Source organism: Patiria miniata, unplaced genomic scaffold (assembly GCF_015706575.1).
Source record: "Patiria miniata isolate m_02_andy unplaced genomic scaffold, ASM1570657v1 HiC_scaffold_29, whole genome shotgun sequence".
In the NCBI taxonomy this organism is placed as follows: Eukaryota; Metazoa; Echinodermata; class Asteroidea; order Valvatida; family Asterinidae; genus Patiria; species Patiria miniata.
The window spans coordinates 799,956-815,893 of record NW_024037068.1 but is presented as its reverse complement, the minus strand read 5'-3'; the positions used below and the strand labels follow the sequence as shown (position 1 = coordinate 815,893).

The 15,938-nt window shown below is 39.0% G+C and overlaps 2 protein-coding genes and 1 long non-coding RNA gene across 3 annotated transcripts; 1 reads left to right on the top strand and 2 right to left on the bottom strand.

The window, feature by feature from the left end:
* Window positions 1–239: 239 nt before the first annotated feature.
* LOC119735435 (NHP2-like protein 1) lies at window positions 240–6,885 on the bottom strand. Its single transcript, XM_038209135.1, has 4 exons — window positions 6,746–6,885; window positions 2,173–2,299; window positions 1,200–1,337; window positions 240–725 (listed from the first exon to the last, which is right to left on the bottom strand). The coding sequence occupies exons 1-4, from the start codon at window positions 6,746–6,748 to the stop codon at window positions 601–603; spliced, it is 393 nt and encodes a 130-aa protein (XP_038065063.1). The 5' UTR covers window positions 6,749–6,885; the 3' UTR covers window positions 240–600.
* On the bottom strand, window positions 4,650–5,701 carry LOC119735436. The gene is made up of 2 exons (XR_005272170.1): window positions 5,522–5,701; window positions 4,650–5,205 (listed from the first exon to the last, which is right to left on the bottom strand). It is a non-coding gene; the product is annotated as an uncharacterized LOC119735436 (long non-coding RNA).
* Window positions 6,886–7,324: 439 nt separating the features above from the next.
* Window positions 7,325–15,904, top strand: LOC119735611 (meiotic recombination protein DMC1/LIM15 homolog). The gene is made up of 13 exons (XM_038209381.1): window positions 7,325–7,520; window positions 7,917–7,961; window positions 8,151–8,201; window positions 8,956–9,051; window positions 9,362–9,444; window positions 10,296–10,348; window positions 10,793–10,907; window positions 11,613–11,704; window positions 12,561–12,634; window positions 12,803–12,917; window positions 13,907–13,967; window positions 14,261–14,377; window positions 15,527–15,904. Exons 1-13 carry the CDS (start codon window positions 7,467–7,469, stop codon window positions 15,594–15,596), a joined length of 1,026 nt encoding a protein of 341 aa, XP_038065309.1. The 5' UTR covers window positions 7,325–7,466; the 3' UTR covers window positions 15,597–15,904.
* The last annotated feature ends 34 nt before the right edge of the window (window positions 15,905–15,938 follow it).

Genomic DNA, 15,938 nt, shown 5'->3' with positions numbered 1-15,938 from the left:
CTGACCTTACAATTCCCCAAAGTATGTAAACTGCTCTGTTTCTTCTTATATGGAGTCAGGGAACCAGACTATAGGAAAAGGATTGTTTTCTTGGTTTTTATAGCATTTTCGAACCCAAAACCTCAAAAAAGTCAGTGTAACTATATTTGCTATATATTTCCAACCCCCCAATTCCATCCATTTCTGAAAATTACAGCAAAAGCAAATGATGTATATTCCCTTTAAGTCGTTTATTATGGAATTTACTGCCATAACTAAATGGAATTAGCATAATGTAAAATGAAGTTTGAAATGATTAAATTAGCTCATTGTTTCTGACTGGCACCATTTTCAGCCTGTATATTAGTTCACTGTACCCTGAGATAAAAAAAAGTAATGGTTACTTGGCACTTTTAAAAATCAAGCAAAAAGAGGGGCCGAATTCAGACAGATTTGAGGCACCACAGGCGATTTCTTTTGCGAGTTACCGCAATCTTCCACAAAAAAAGCAATAAACAAAACTTATGTATGTGGTTCCATTACAGATGATGTACTCTATACTTGAGGCACAATCAAAGTTGGGGGGAAAATGGCCAAAGTGTGCACTGCAGACGCATGCTCCTACAGAAGCAGCCTCTCAATGTCTTTGCGGATCTTCTCGATTTGTGCTTTCAGCTGCGAACCCTCATTGACGGTGACTGAGCAGGCGATGACTGGCCGAGACACACCACAGGCGCGACCCAATGCTGCCAATCACAAAACAAAGACTACAATCAGTGGTAATCAAATAGTAATAATAATAACTTGGGAGGCTAATCATCCTTACTCGCAGCTGGGAAGCTGAATTGCGAAGGACGTGGCTTCAATGCGGTCGAGCAGCTGTGGCAGCCAGCCAAATCAACCCATATATGACCACTAAGAACAGCCTGAGATCGAAAGTGTTTGATTTTTCTGGAGGGAGGAATACCAGAATACCCCAATGGCACAGGAGAGAACCGACGCACAACTCTCCTCACGTACGGCATGTATGGTCCGAGACCGGGATTCGAACCAGGACCAGTGGAGAGAAGTGAGCACTTTGACATAAAATTTGAACTTTTGAATGACTTGAGCTTGATTTAATTACAACGCTGGAAGGGCGAGGTTAAATTTGCAGTAACAGTTCATGTAGTTTTAGTACGTGGCTTCAGAGATAGTCGAGTTGGAATGGTTTAACAGACCTTGTTTTGATCTGACAAAGACGTAGGGGACGTTCTTGTCCTCACAGAGCAGAGGGAGATGAAGCAGAATCTCGAGGGGCTCGGTGTCGGCAGCCATGACGATGAACTCGGAGATACCACGATTCAGAGTCTTGGTAGCTGAAGCAAAAAATAAAAGGTAGTAAAAAGTTTTAAATGTTTTAGGATAAAAAAAAAAACACTGCACTTCCTATTACTGAACCCAAACTGCACATAGAAAATCATTCAGAACCTAAATCTTTTTATTCGTAAAAATTAAAAAATTATGGTGTTGTCCCTGTTGTCCTGCATTTAAAAAAAAATAACACCTAAACTTCAAAGAAAAAAAAGTCATCCAAACTGTGTCTTATCTCCATTTCAAGCTCTGCACAAACATGTCCGGTTTCGACAGAACATGTCACACATACACTCAACCAAAAAAGAAAGCCCCCCCCCCTAATACTTTTTTGTTTGGCTAAAAAATTACTGGGTACATCTTGGTCAAATTACGACTGATCAGCACTGAAATTCCTTAGCACTCCAGCCATACTCTCTGTTTGGCCCAAAACAGTGATAATGTGTACAAAATTATGCAATTTATGGCAAATGGTACCAAAAAAAATAGTTGCACTTTTGTATACGTGCAAGGTGAGTGTGAACCACAACTTGCACATATACAAAAGTGCAACTGTTTTTGGTATCATTTGTCATAAATTGCATAAATTCGTACACATATCACTGTTTTGGGCCAAATAAAGAATATGGCTGGATTGCTAAGGAATATCTGTACTGATTAGTCATTTTTTGAGCGAGAGGTGCTCAGTATTTTTTGAGTTAGACAACAAAGTATTGGAAGGGGGGGGGGACTTTCTTTTTTGGTTGAGTGTATTTGCGATGACAGACCATCACTGATGATCAGTCTCGATACTGCCCTCTCCCCAGAGAAGTTTGGGAGTTGCTTGACAAACTATCTGACCTTCATTGGCTCCCTTTCTGAGCTGGTGGTAGTTGGACGCCTGCTGTACTATGTCCAGGACACTGACGCTCAGCTGAGGGTCGGCCAGAGGGTAAGCCTTGGGGTTGACTTCATCTCCTGAAGCAGCCTGAAAGAAAGAAATGAGGTATACATCTATTATGTAGGATGAGATTTTTTGGGTTTTTTTTTTTGGAGACGTACACTTTGGGTTTTGGCCTTTAACCCTCCTACTGACAGAACTGTCACACACTGTCAAAAAATCTATCAACTTCCTCTCCCATAGCATACATGTACGTACAGGCTGGTCACCAACAGCAAAAACCCCCATGGATTAAACCACATAACTGTCCAAGCCTGTTGAAGGGGTTTGACAGATTGGGTCACCTAAGGCCAAAAAAAAAAAGTCTCCGGTTTCTGGTATGCGCGCGCGTCGCCGTAGCCATGCGCGTCGGCAAAATGAAAAAGGTTTTTTTTCAATGAAAGATGATGTCTCAAAACCGCCAAACTCACTGGTTTGACTGGAATCCTGCTGCTGCACAATTTTAACGTGTTTTTAGATGGGGTTATGATCGAGAATAAGCTTTAAGTGGCCTCTCTGGACTCCCATATATTTGCACTAAGTTTAGTCGGGCACCATTTGCAGTCATCAGCCGACATTTTGAAGCAAAAAAGTCAGGTAAAAAAAAAAAGGCCGCGTCGCCGCACCACTTTTTGGGCAAGCTCCATACCAGAAACCGGAGACTTATTTTTGTTGGCCTAAAGGGGATTTTTTTCTTCATGTTTTTGCAGATGCCTTTTTCAGATGTCTAATTGTCATGAAATTTCATGTTGAAATTTTGATACGCAAACGTGTGCAAGCGAATCTGGAAATTCCACGAAAAATAGACATCTGAAAAAGGCAGCACTTTCTGATTAGCCTATAATTATAAAGAGGGTGAGTATAATTCCATGCTTCTAAAGCAAAAATATCTACAAAAAAGTACAAGTACAACTAAGCCTAAATGTGAAAATCAAAATTTGACAAAGTTCGACATGTTTTTATACATGGTGGAAGTGTGGCCTTCATTTACGGCGGTAGTAGTCCAGTAAATTGGCCACATTTATGGGGGTACATATGGCCGGGTGTACGCTATGGCGTTTTGGACTTGACTTTTCAAAAAGTCATAAGAAAATACAAAATTACAAAAAACAAAAATATGATTTTGACCATTATGAAATTCGGACTTTATTTCCCTTTTAAAAAGAAATCCTCCGAAGCCTCAGATTAGAATTTAGAATTTAAACTATACAGTCGTTTGACCGGTTCCGCAATCGCAAATCGTCTGAAGCGTCTTGTGGCGAAAAAACGCGCTTTCACAGGAAGCTACTTATCTATAAATATGCGCAAATTACTCACCTACTTCATGATATGAATAGTTTTCTGCGATCGTTTGAAAGAAAAAATTGCCAGGACATTTTGTAGTGGTCGGTGCTTTGACCGGTTCCGCAAATGTTTTCCGGTTTCGCGAACGGCGCCCTCTGCGAGACTGGACTGAAAATATTCCTTGTTTACTGGCCAAATCTAGATCGTTTTTGCCCCCAAACCAGCCAAGAAAAGATGTGGATTATATTTCCCTGTGCATGAGCCAAGGTCTGCACATTATAATGCGTCCAAATTTACAAAATGTAACTCCATGAAGTTGTTATGGTTCGTTGAATCTTTTTTTACGTTATAATAATTTTGACTTGCTTCAATCCAATTAAATGACTTTCTTGCTTTTTGTGCATTCTGTCTATCATCTTGCAATCACTAATTTTTTGTTTTTTTTGTTGTTGTCTTATTTTTATTTAGACACACTCTGACGTTGGATAGAACCAGACACAAACCTTGTACCGAATTGCTCCAGTTGGTTGTTTTTTCTCACATAAGCACAGACCAGCTATTTATGAATTTGAATTAATATTTTCTCCAGGATCATTTTTAATTCCTATGACACTTAAGGGAGTTACTGCATGGCTGGATGAATTGGAACTGAATCATTGTCTGCAGGGGAGCACTGTTTATTAATATTATTTGTTTATTTAATTATTATTATTTATTTACTTTTGTTTATTCCCTCCTCCTTTTTTTCATTTTAATTTTTTTTGTGGGGGGGGGGGGGAGTGTTTCAATTTGTTCAGGGTAACAACACAATATGCTTAATTTTGTGTGCACCAACATCCAGTAGGGGGAACCTGGGGGCCGGGAGGGGAGGGGGAACAGGCCTCAGCAGGCCAGATACATACAGGCCACATACATGTACATATTGTTTCACATTCAAATTAAATTTCACAAACAAATTAAAACAAATTGTTAAAAATGTCATAAATCCTATTTCACAGCAATGGCAATTTCTAATTATAATGTTCAGTTACTCCTCATACATTGTTGCACATATTAACTATGTACGTGTATCATGCTTGGGCAACTGTATTAGCAAACCTCATCTACCGTTCGGTGATGCTCTTAAAAGAAAATGTCAACACATTCATCACGTATATCCCGATAACCCTTTCAATATATTGACATGTGATACCTGCATGTGTAAATGTAATACAAAACTAAAGCACTCAAGAAGCTACCCCTTTTAAATCCAAAAATATACCTGCCATATAAATAAATGGTGATGAATCACAGAAATAGACATGTTCTGTGAGTTTTTCATGCAAAGTAGCATAGTTTTTCAAACACCTCACTTCTCTTTCACATGTACTGGTTAATAAAAATGTATGTAACGCCTTTAAATTTATTGCCTTTATGACACCTGCATGTCTGTTTAATTGTTATACACAAATAATTTAAGCACTCCAGAAGCTAGCACTATACAAAAAAACTTGTCACATAAATAAATTAATTCAAAGAAATGGTGATGAAGACACACAGCTACATGTACTTTCACTATAATATTCAACTTCTTCTTGACCTTCACAGGTAAAACTGAAAAAGATGTGCTGATGGCCTCTTATGGCCTATCAGGAGGCTGGCGTAATCTTCTTCTTTGTCTTTGGCATTGTCTGTATGAAAAAGAAATTTTATATAAAACGTTTAGTTTATGACCAATTGAGACAAAAATGAGAAATGGTTTATAGTATTTGACAAATTTTGTGCTCCAAGAAAACAATCAAAATTTGTGTCTCTGTACTGACGAGAGACTGGTCTTCATAATGAAATATTAGTGGACCTATTTTTCTTTTTGTTTAAAAGGGTAAAGAGTAAGGTTAGAACCCACCGAAAAAGGATAATTTTAAATTTACTAAATTACTGGAAATGTCCTTTGGGTTAGAAAAATATTATTATGCACTATTCTTAATTGGTCCCCACAAACCTCACCTCCTAGCCTGGGCTGACTCATGCACCCTGGATGTGGAGAGTTGTAACTCTAAAATGAATTCAAACCCCTGAGGCACAACCGCTTCAACATCAAGTATGGGGTGAATTTTTTTAGAGCAAAGGAAAAGCGTTTAGTGGGAAGTATTAAGAAAGATTTTTGTATTTTAAATTTTGAAGTCCAATTTTTTGTAATCAAAAACCTACACTGCTGTCCGGAAGCTGGACAGAAACAAAATCAATTTGTTTCAATTTAGTTTTCAATTTTTTTCACTGAACACCCAGAAATGATCATCAAATTTCGACATTTTTAAACAAGGATTTATAGAAATTCTCAACTTCTTTGTAAGTTGTAAAAAAAAAAAGATTCATGCCAAAATAAATAAAGTGCACCGCGCTAGGGGGCCGTCATCAACAATACTTGTCAATAGCAGCACTGGTTAATACAGTCACACCATGGCCAGTGTATTGTATAGGCAGTATGAATGCGTTTGCGGAACCGGCCAAACGACCAGCAGTTACTCTGGTGGGTATAGAAAAAAAAATTCAAAGACTTCAAATCTTATATTTGTATGGTAGAATAATGAATAATTTCCGAACAAGTTGCATCAATCGCCATGATTTAATTCCCCTGAACAATCGTGTAGCAGGCCGACAAACATGAAATCACGCTTCCGTGCGCGTTCCATTTCGGCAGTTCGTTAACGGCAAGTGACGGTCGTGGGGGATTTATTTTTAAATGTAAGTGAGTATCCTAAAACTAAAACCATTTTTGAAAAGTAGATGGAATAACCTTTCCATCAGTACCAAAGTTTAAGTCCTTGACGTTTTCGTCTTCCTGAAAACGAGAGCTAGTTTTCCGAAATTGCGGAACTGGTCAAATTGCGGAACCGGTCAATTGACTGTAGTATTAAAAAAGAAAAAAAAAATTGTGTGCAAAACCGAGATTCGAACCCGCAACCTTGCGTGCTAAAATCCTACGCTGTATTGACTGAGCTACCGTACTGCTCAGCGAAAACTGGGGAAAATAATATTGTCTAGTCTGCGTACGTTTCATAAAAGTATCGTAGAGGGCGCTAGACAACCATGTATGCGGATATCAGTTTGGAAAAAGAACATTCGCGTGCGGGCCGACAATGACCAGATGACGGTCGATTTCCATTCATATTTCTCCGACAAGTTAACTTAAAATATAACAGCATTTAAAACAAAATGGTCTATGCTTACCATACTGTAACAATTTTATTGCAAATGTGGATCAAAATAGAGAAAATCTTATCCTCTCGGCGATAAGCTTCACTGAGGACGAGACACGTGCGGTTTATGTGAAAACTCAATGCGTTACTGGCGTTGTTTGGTGACTAGGCTTCGTAGTGTCATATGAACGTTCTTGAATTAGGTAGTTGGCGCCAGACTACTATACCGAAATGCATTGCGAAAAAGTTAACTTGCGCTGCTTTAAAAGAGGATAGGCCTAAATAATGATTTCAAAAAAGGCAAATATCAATAAAGTTTTTTTATTTTGCAGGCTGCATGACTTCAAAATAGATTTTAAAGCTGTTCGAGTCCAGACTTTTCGAAATCAGACATTTCTTGAAGCGACAGGACAAAAGTTTAATGACCTTGAAAAAACGCGCGAAAAATTAAATGACACTTTTTCATAACATTCGGAAACGTCTGTCAAGTCGTGCGTGACGTTTAGAACTCCGGAGGAACTCCGTTTCAAAACTGAATTACATTTGAAAGTGTTCCCACGATTTTTAGCGTCACTAGTTTAAGATTATAGAAACTTACATGTACTACTAGGGATTTTATTAGCAGGTCAGACGCTTGAACTTGAAGTCTTGGATTGACAACCAAAAACAGGAACATTTCTGAACAAATTGGCCTAGGATTCTGAAGTCTCTGCACTGGAATTTGTTCGACGAACACTCGAACAGCAGACACGATGCTTCAGGATCAGGTTGTGGAGGAGAACATGGATAATGAGTTGGACGATGAAGTAAGCATTTTATTGTTTGCAATGTCATTGTCATGATTATCATGACTGTAGATTAGTGGTCTGTGTATCTAACAAAATTTAACAGCTTGGAAGTCGTACATGTTGTGTGGATGTGATTTTTTTGTCATGTTTGTGGTAGGAATTTCAGTGAAAGAGAGACAAAACGTTTGTTTTTGTTTTGGTATTTTTATTGTAGGGCCTATGATCAATTTGTGGAATTTCAAAACATTATTGAGACTGTTTTCAAAAGGACTGGTAAATAAATTAAAGGGAAGAGTTGGGGGGGGGGGGAAGTAGGCCAAATTTAGCAAGGCCTAATTTAGGCAAACTTGCTAAGTAGGGCCTACAATGTTAGTATGAATTGTAAACATTGATATTTTCTCTTCTACTTTGTAGGAGTCCTTCTTCCAAGACATAGACCTCCTGCAAAATCATGGCATTGTAAGTCGGTTAAAATAAATGAAGCCAAGTTTGTGTAAATCTGAGAAAATGCTTCAGACTGTGATAGTGATAACTTGCTGCAAGACCTAGGCCTGATTTTGTTTAAGCCACCCCCCCCCCAAAAAAAAGGTATAATAACGTAAAGCATATTCATGTATATTTCAATTGTTTACGTAATATTTTATATAGAATGTGGCAGATATCAAGAAGCTGAAGTCTGCAGGAATTTGTACCATAAAAGTAAGTTGGCTCAAGTCAATTGTATTCCTTCATACAATGCTAGTCTATTCATGTTTTGGGCCATCCGCATTTATGTTCACAAATCAAAAAGACACACAGCACGCAAGTCTGTAATGTCTGAAAGGATATTGCAGGCATGTAACTGGGAATTTAGAAAAAACGAGGAAACTCCAAACCCCACAAGACTTTGTACAGTATATTTTAATTTCTAATGGCACTCATGAGAAGTTAAAAATGAGGAAATCAGCGGATCCGAGGAAAAGTTGCATGCCTGATATTGAAAATCAGATTAAAACTTTAAAAGCTTTCTTTTCTGGTTTTGGTATTTATGTTGATTGGATCATAGTGACAGGAATGTAGTCGAGTCCATCACAAGACCAGTCACAAGTAAATCACAAACTCATCCAGTCACAAGTCCAGTCACAAGTAACAGTGGATGAACAATAACAAAGGCATGCCTTTGTCAGAGCTTATTTGAATAGCTTGTGATTGAGATTGGGACTGGAAGACTTGTGTGATGGACTTGCAGGGAATTGTGATGGACTGACTACATCCATGCAGAGTGGAGACATTCTGCTGTCTCGAAGTTGAGCCTCCGGTGGTTACAACCGTTATTTCAAGGAATTAAAAATCACTGCAGTAGGCCTACTGCTGGAAAAATATTCGGTAAAGTTTTATGTACCCTGTCGTCTGCCACAGTAAAATTTTGCATTCAGTGTCTGTGGTTACCATTTTGTACTTGCCTTTTGTGCAGGGGATCCAAATGACAACTAGGAAACGAATGTGTGACATCAAAGGTATCTCAGAGGCGAAGATGGAAAAAATAAAAGAAGCAGCTGCCAAACTAGAGGTTAGTTGATTGGGAAAAAATTGCATTGATTTTTAGAGTGATGTAATTAACGATGACATCAGTGCTTTGTTTTGCCATCCAAAATTCAGAAAATTTGAAGCGATCCAAGAGTTTAAGCTAACATATTATTATTCTGATATTCTATACATTTCTTTTGATTCTTCAGCTTTTAAACCATTTTTGCAAAAGGCATTTAGGTAAAAGGCATTGCTTAGGCCCTTCCCAGAGAGAGCCTGCAAGTTGTCTTAAAATGATGAAGAATTAAAACCAATGCAACTTGACTATATTCTTTATATTATTTTTCCCGCAGGCGCATGGATTCATAACAGCTCTGGAATACAGCTCCAAACGCAAGAATTGCTTTCGCATCACAACAGGAAGCTCAGAACTTGAGTAAGACTTCCTTATTAAAGCTGCATTCATGCATGTTCATTTTTATTTAGTTTTCAATTCCTGTTTTGGATATAAGAATTTTAATGACTGGCAAATGCTTTTAAATGTTAACAGCATGCATGTTGTTTTAACTAAGTAAAGTAAGTAAAATAAAGTCTGTTAGGAGCCAATGTGCCCATCAGGCCAACGTTTATCTCCGGTTTCAGTAGCATGAAACGACTGAGAATATGCCTACTCCCCCCTGGATGGGATGCTAATCCATCGCAGGTTACTCCCCAGCTAATGCCAGTACACATGTGTACACCTGGATGGAGGCAAGTGGGGTGAGGTGGCTTGCCCAAGGACACAACATATGACCAGCAGCCGGATTTGAACCCCTGACACTCTGATCATGAGTCACGAACCCTAAGTAGGGCCACACTTCCTACTTTTTAATAAAACTGAACACTATTCCTAAGTCATACAGAATCTGTCAGCAAACCTGCGGTCTTCATGGAGGAAATTGCAGTGAATGCAAAATTCAAAACCTGATCAACAAATGCAAAGGCTTTGTTGACACAATTTTGTAGTAAAGGACAGTTTTGCTGTGCACCCCAAATTCCCAAACAGAATAGCTCACTTCCTTCTGAGATTGGGAACAATGACGAAAGTTGATGAGACTGTTTTGCATACTCTTTACTGCTACAATATAATGTTGGCAGCATTTTTAGTTTGGTAAAGAGTGGTATTGATATTGCAATTGGATTTTTTTTATGATCGTTACCAATCACGATGATAGTTCACAGAGGGACTAAAAAGCATGTTCTATTTAATTTGATGAAGTTACGAATACTGCTTGTTTTTTCCCCCAGCAAACTGATCGGGGGAGGAATAGAAAGTATGGCCATCACTGAAGCTTTCGGAGGTGAGCCAAAAATTATCAACTTGAAATGTCTTGAATGATCAGAAGGCAATGAATAAATTAAATAAATGTGAAGCAAATGAAAAAATACTTCAAATGCAATTATTATACAAAGTATTTAACTTTTGTTTGCACTTAAACTTAATGGGTTCAGTTTATGTGTTTTCCTGCATTTTTTTGTATTTCTCGTTGAAGCCATTTGTGAAGAATAAAATGAGTCTTTTTGTATTGCACAGTTTGTCAAGTCTTGGTTTGGTCCATTTTTTGGGGGACGCTGTAGCACAAGAGAATGCTGTGTATTCATTAAATAATGTATTTACCTTGCACAAGCATTTCTCATACAATCATGATTTTTTTTTGTTTTTATTGGAAAATGCAGACAAGATGAAGTGTGACACAAGTCTCAAAATAATGTCTCCATTTGTGTTCTTTTTTTTTCACTGGCAGAGTTCCGCACAGGCAAGACGCAGCTGTCACACACACTGTGTATCACTACCCAGCTACCCGGAGCAAACAACTACCCTGGAGGAAAAGTAGTCTTCATTGACACAGAAAACACATTGTATCCTTACTCAAACAACAGAAATATTCACTTAATCAAAGCAAACAGATCCAAGTCTGTGCGGCAAAAGCAGTGGTGTAGGGACAAATGTTTTTGCCCGGGCCGTGTACAGAGAACACATTCAGCGCATAGATCAGATGTGCAGCTTTACCTCTCCCTTGTTACTATCTCCCCCCCCCCCCCACCCTTCCCCACCCCCACCCAACCCCCTCCCCTGCCTCCGTTACACAGAAGCATTTAAATAAATATTCAAATTGTTGATTTGTTTTCTTTGCTTTTTGCCACTGGGGTCAAAATTGATGATTTCCAATGATTCGAAATTAACAAACACTGAACTTTTTCAAATTACATGTATTAGGGCTCTATTAAACCTGAGCTTCACTGAAAATTAACCGTGTTATACATGTATTGAAAATGCAAAAAGAAAAATGTGAATATACTAGCATTTAGAATACCACAGAAATTATATTGTTTGCTCTTTACAACAGATTAACAATCCCCTTTCTGAATAAAATTGATTTGTTCATGTTTAACTTTCCAGTGAGACACTCCGCACAAACGTGAATGTGCAACAAGTATAAGATTTAGCAAATGTCAAATTCCCAATCATATAGTTAAACAAATTTGAAGGGACACACGGTTCTCTCTCTGAGACACAATTTCTAAGAAGTGGTTGCCATTTTCCCTTTAACTGCAATTCTCCAGTCGCCCTGATAGGCTGCGTGATATAGCTGACCGTTTCAACCTGGACCATGGAGCAATGCTGGATAACGTTCTGTATGCCAGGGCTTATACAAGTAAGACGATGACACATTTTTTTTTTGTAACCTGCCATAGCATAATGAGGAATAACCCCCACCTTTCCAAGTTATGTACATCATGTTAAAGCTTTCCAATGATACCAAATGTATTTCTGTAGCTGAATTTATTCCAAAGATGTGCCACAGGAACTTCAACAGTGTCCCGCCAATCTTCGCCAAACTCATTTCGAGAAAAACTGCTTTAAAAAAATACTTGCCTCGCCCACGGCAGTTATAAACATTCTTCATTTTTTTCTCTTTTGCGGGTATTTTTTTCCAAACAAAAATGCATAGTGTGAATCTTGGATACCTTGACTACTCAAAAATACAAGACAACCAATATCAATTTTGACAATTTTTTTTCTAATATATCCGACTTCAGGCGTCGATTACTCAAAAACAAGACTTCGGGGACATTCTTCATTTTGTCTCAGTAGGTCACATTTTGTCTGTCCTCAGTATTATGAAAAGACTCTTTCAAGCTGTGATTCTTAATTAGATTTCGCTGCCTCTACATGTGTAACTACTGGCTTTTGTCATGCTTTATTTTCATTTTTCACAAAGAAATGTTTCAATAGAGATACTTTCACTCGGGAGGTAACACACTGAGTATACAGTGTTTAAACGTTGGTAAAGGGCAAAACCTATAATTTGATTTATCACCCCGATGCAAAAATTCCATCTTATAATAGAGATATGTCGTCTTTTTCCTGTAAATCTACACATAACTTACTTGGCATAAAGAAGTTGATGATATTTTTGTCAAGAACTGCATGCACCTCAAGCTTTTTAATGCCACTTTTGTTGTCACTCAATCCGTCAAAGTCAATGCTACTCACTCTTTCATATTCAGGTGAGCATCAATTTGAACTGCTGGACTTTGCTGCGGCTAAGTTCCATGAGGAACCGGGCGTTTTCAAACTCTTGGTAAGACTGGAAAAGACTTCCCAAACAATTTTATTGCAATTTTTTTTTTTTAAGTTGAGCAGATGCATCAGCTGGTGCATCAGCTTCTGTGAGCATAGAGCTCATTGGTTTTTATGTATAGAGCTAAAGGTACATGCTGTACATTATTTGTGCTTAATTTCATTGTAGATTGTGGACTCCATCATGGCCCTGTTCAGAGTGGACTTCAGCGGCCGAGGGGAGCTGGCAGACAGGCAGCAGAAACTGGCACAGATGCTGTCCAAGCTGCAGAAGATATCTGAAGGTCAGTAGCAGAAACTATGGTCGGCGGTATATGTAGGGAGGGAAGGAAACGTTTTTGTAATACAACAATTAACCTGTACAAAAATGCTACTCATCGTGGGTGTGATGTTTACGCAAGCGGGGACGGAGGTCGCATTACACGCATATAAGGTGCCCGCTGATTGGTCAGTTTCTTGAGGTCATACGCAGTCTAATAATTACATATTTGCATAATTAATTGTTGAATATACTTACACATCATAGACCATGAACGGCTTCGCCAGGGCCAGAGTCTATTACATAGACTAGGAAAGAGGAGGGGAAATGTGTAAAGACTGGTACATACCAGAACATACATTCTGGTAAAAAAAAAATGGTCGGGATACAGAGGTTTACGTATTTGTGCTAGAAATGCATTACCCTAAACATTTACAGGCAATATGTCCGTTTTTCCTCCTTTGTTACCCACAAAACTCAAATTGGGAAGATTGTACGACCTATAGTTCGACAATATTCACAAAAAACTGATCTTGAACAGATAACCAGATTTTCTTTTATATTTTTGACAGAACTCATCATTTTTAAAACAGGTATTCTATGAAAAACTTCAGTTGAGTTTTCAACAACTCAATTTAACCACGGATCCTCTACACAAGGATAAAAGACTCATCCCAGCTTGTGTACAAAATGTACGGAACGGATTGTCTACATGCATGATATGCCGCGTCCGCTCAAAGAAAAACAGATAGAACATGTAGAACAATGCACGCACCATGATCCCCGACAGCTGGCATCCTGACAGAAATTTGACCACTGAAAGACTGCAGTTGTGCGCAGAGTCTCGCCACGCTACACACTCCGCCCAAGTGCCATATCATGCATCTAACCAGAAATTTGGGGAAGTCATTTATCCTTGTGTAGAGGATCTGTGATTTAACTAGTTAGGTGCTTCAATTCTTGCAACAACAAAAACACAGTGTACTAACGTTATATTTATTTTATTGGTACCAGAGTATAATGTTGCTGTGTTTGTGACCAATCAGATGACTGCCGATCCTGGTGCAACAATGAGGTGAGTGAAGCAGTGATATGAGTAATTAGTGAATGTTCTTTCCAAGGAGTAAAACCTTAAAATAATTTTTCCACACAAACGGACCTATCTATTAGGCCTTGCCCCATACGTATTGATCATCTCAATCATAATTGATATCCGACAAAAGTCCAACATGCCCACATTTATGTATACAATGCATGCGTCTGGAACATGCAGCATGGCATAGGAGATGCACGCATGTTGTTTTTCATGCGCACAGTAGACAGGGCCTAAAGGATCAGTCTGTTGCCAACAATTCATCATGGTTTCAGTTTCCAAGCTGACCCCAAGAAGCCCATTGGAGGCCACATCCTGGCCCATGCCTCCACCACACGGCTGAGTCTGAGAAAGGGACGAGGAGAGCTCAGGATTGCCAAGATATATGACAGGTGAGAAAGCAGTATTTCAGGGCGGGCTAATAAGAGTGTTGATCAAGAAGTGCTTTTAACTCCAAAACAGAAAATATAAGGCTCATACAAGTCTACATGTAAATTTGACTCAACCATTTCAGACTTGCGTTACAGAGTTGCACCAAACTAGACTATTCTGAAGATTTGATTGAAGTACATGAAGAGTTTGAGGTCTGGAACAGTGCTGTGCATCGGGGTGGGTTGATCATGCCAAACCGACCCGAAACATTATAGATATAAATCAAAACCAATCTGAACAGAACTCCTTCAAACCGACCCGACCTAAGCCGACAAAAATTCAAGGAAAACTGACCCGAAACCATACCGACCCGGAAAAAAACCTGAATATCTGGCTTGTGGGCAACTGTGTCTGCTTTTTGAGCCTGAACTTACCCGCGTCATGTGAAAATCGTCTCCCTCAGTAACTGAATCATACCATCTGCTCCGTTCACAAGTACCCCCTCACCGGCAAAGAAAGTACAGTTGGGGGTGACCGACCGACGCCATCTTGCCCGACTGCAATTTTGCCGTGACACGCGGCCGTACGTACCATGCCACTGCTAGCACATAGTACAAATCCCCTGGTGTACGTGCGTCACACACAAGGAACGGTGCGCGTCAACCAGCTAAATGTCCTGCCCATGGGACGTCGTTGCTAGGTAAAAGGGCGCCCTCTTTGTTCGCGCACGGAGCCCATACGGTACTCGCAATGTGACCTACTGGTGGGCCGTGTGTGTTATAGACCGTGTGTGTTAGACCCCAAACCATTTTGGTCATACCCAACACAGTGATTCCGCAACAAATATTGCACCGAGTGAATTTCCGAACTGTTTCTGGTCTTTTTGGTTTTTGTTTATTTTGTTTTATTTTGGGTTTTTCAAAAATGGCTTGACCGACCCGACCCAACCCAAAAATCACAAAACCGAAACCGACCCGACTGAAATGGACAAAACTGACCAGTCCCAAAGTCGGTATCGGGTCGAGTTTGCACAACACTAGTCTAAAACAGTTAGAAATTACTATGTCCACAGATTGACCTTTGCGGTCGTTCGAAACAACATAATAACCTCTCATATTTTTTTTTGTATCGGAAGTTGTTTTGTTAACAACCAATAATCCTATTTTCAGCCCTGACATGCCAGAGAACGAAGCCACGTTTGCCATCTCAGGAGGCGGCGTTGTAGATGCAAAGGAGTAAACAGCACAATTTCCACAAAGTTGATTTTCGTTAAATTGTTGCCATTTTTCTCATTGTTTCATGTTGTATACTACTCTTTGAATGCAAGTGGTAAATTTCAAGGGGCAGGTGTGAAATTTTGCATTCTGTTATGTGAATTGTTGGAATGTCTCCCCTTATGAGATGTTGTATTGTGCAAGATATATTTGTAAATTACATGCAAAAGTAATATATATGTACTGTATATATTCCCTCATAACAATTTCAATATGCGTAGATTTTACCAAGATACCGCATAGAGTATCAAGTCTTTACCACAGCATAAGTTGTATTAAGTCTTTATCAAGTGACATAATTTTCATT

Bases quoted from the DNA above. Each gene is read 5' to 3' on its own strand.
- LOC119735435 (XM_038209135.1), bottom strand. The intron at 1,338-2,172 runs GTCAGATAGTTT...TTTTTGCTTCAG, and splicing joins CAGAAAGGGAGCCAATGAAG to CTACCAAGACTCTGAATCGT. The intron at 726-1,199 runs GTCTGTTAAACC...TGTGATTGGCAG, and splicing joins CTTTGTCAGATCAAAACAAG to CATTGGGTCGCGCCTGTGGT.
- LOC119735611 (XM_038209381.1), top strand. From the start codon at position 7,467: ATGCTTCAGGATCAGGTTGTGGAGGAGAACATGGATAATGAGTTGGAC. The intron at 7,962-8,150 runs GTAAGTCGGTTA...TATTTTATATAG, and splicing joins TCCTGCAAAATCATGGCATT to AATGTGGCAGATATCAAGAA. The intron at 10,349-10,792 runs GTGAGCCAAAAA...TTTCACTGGCAG, and splicing joins CATCACTGAAGCTTTCGGAG to AGTTCCGCACAGGCAAGACG.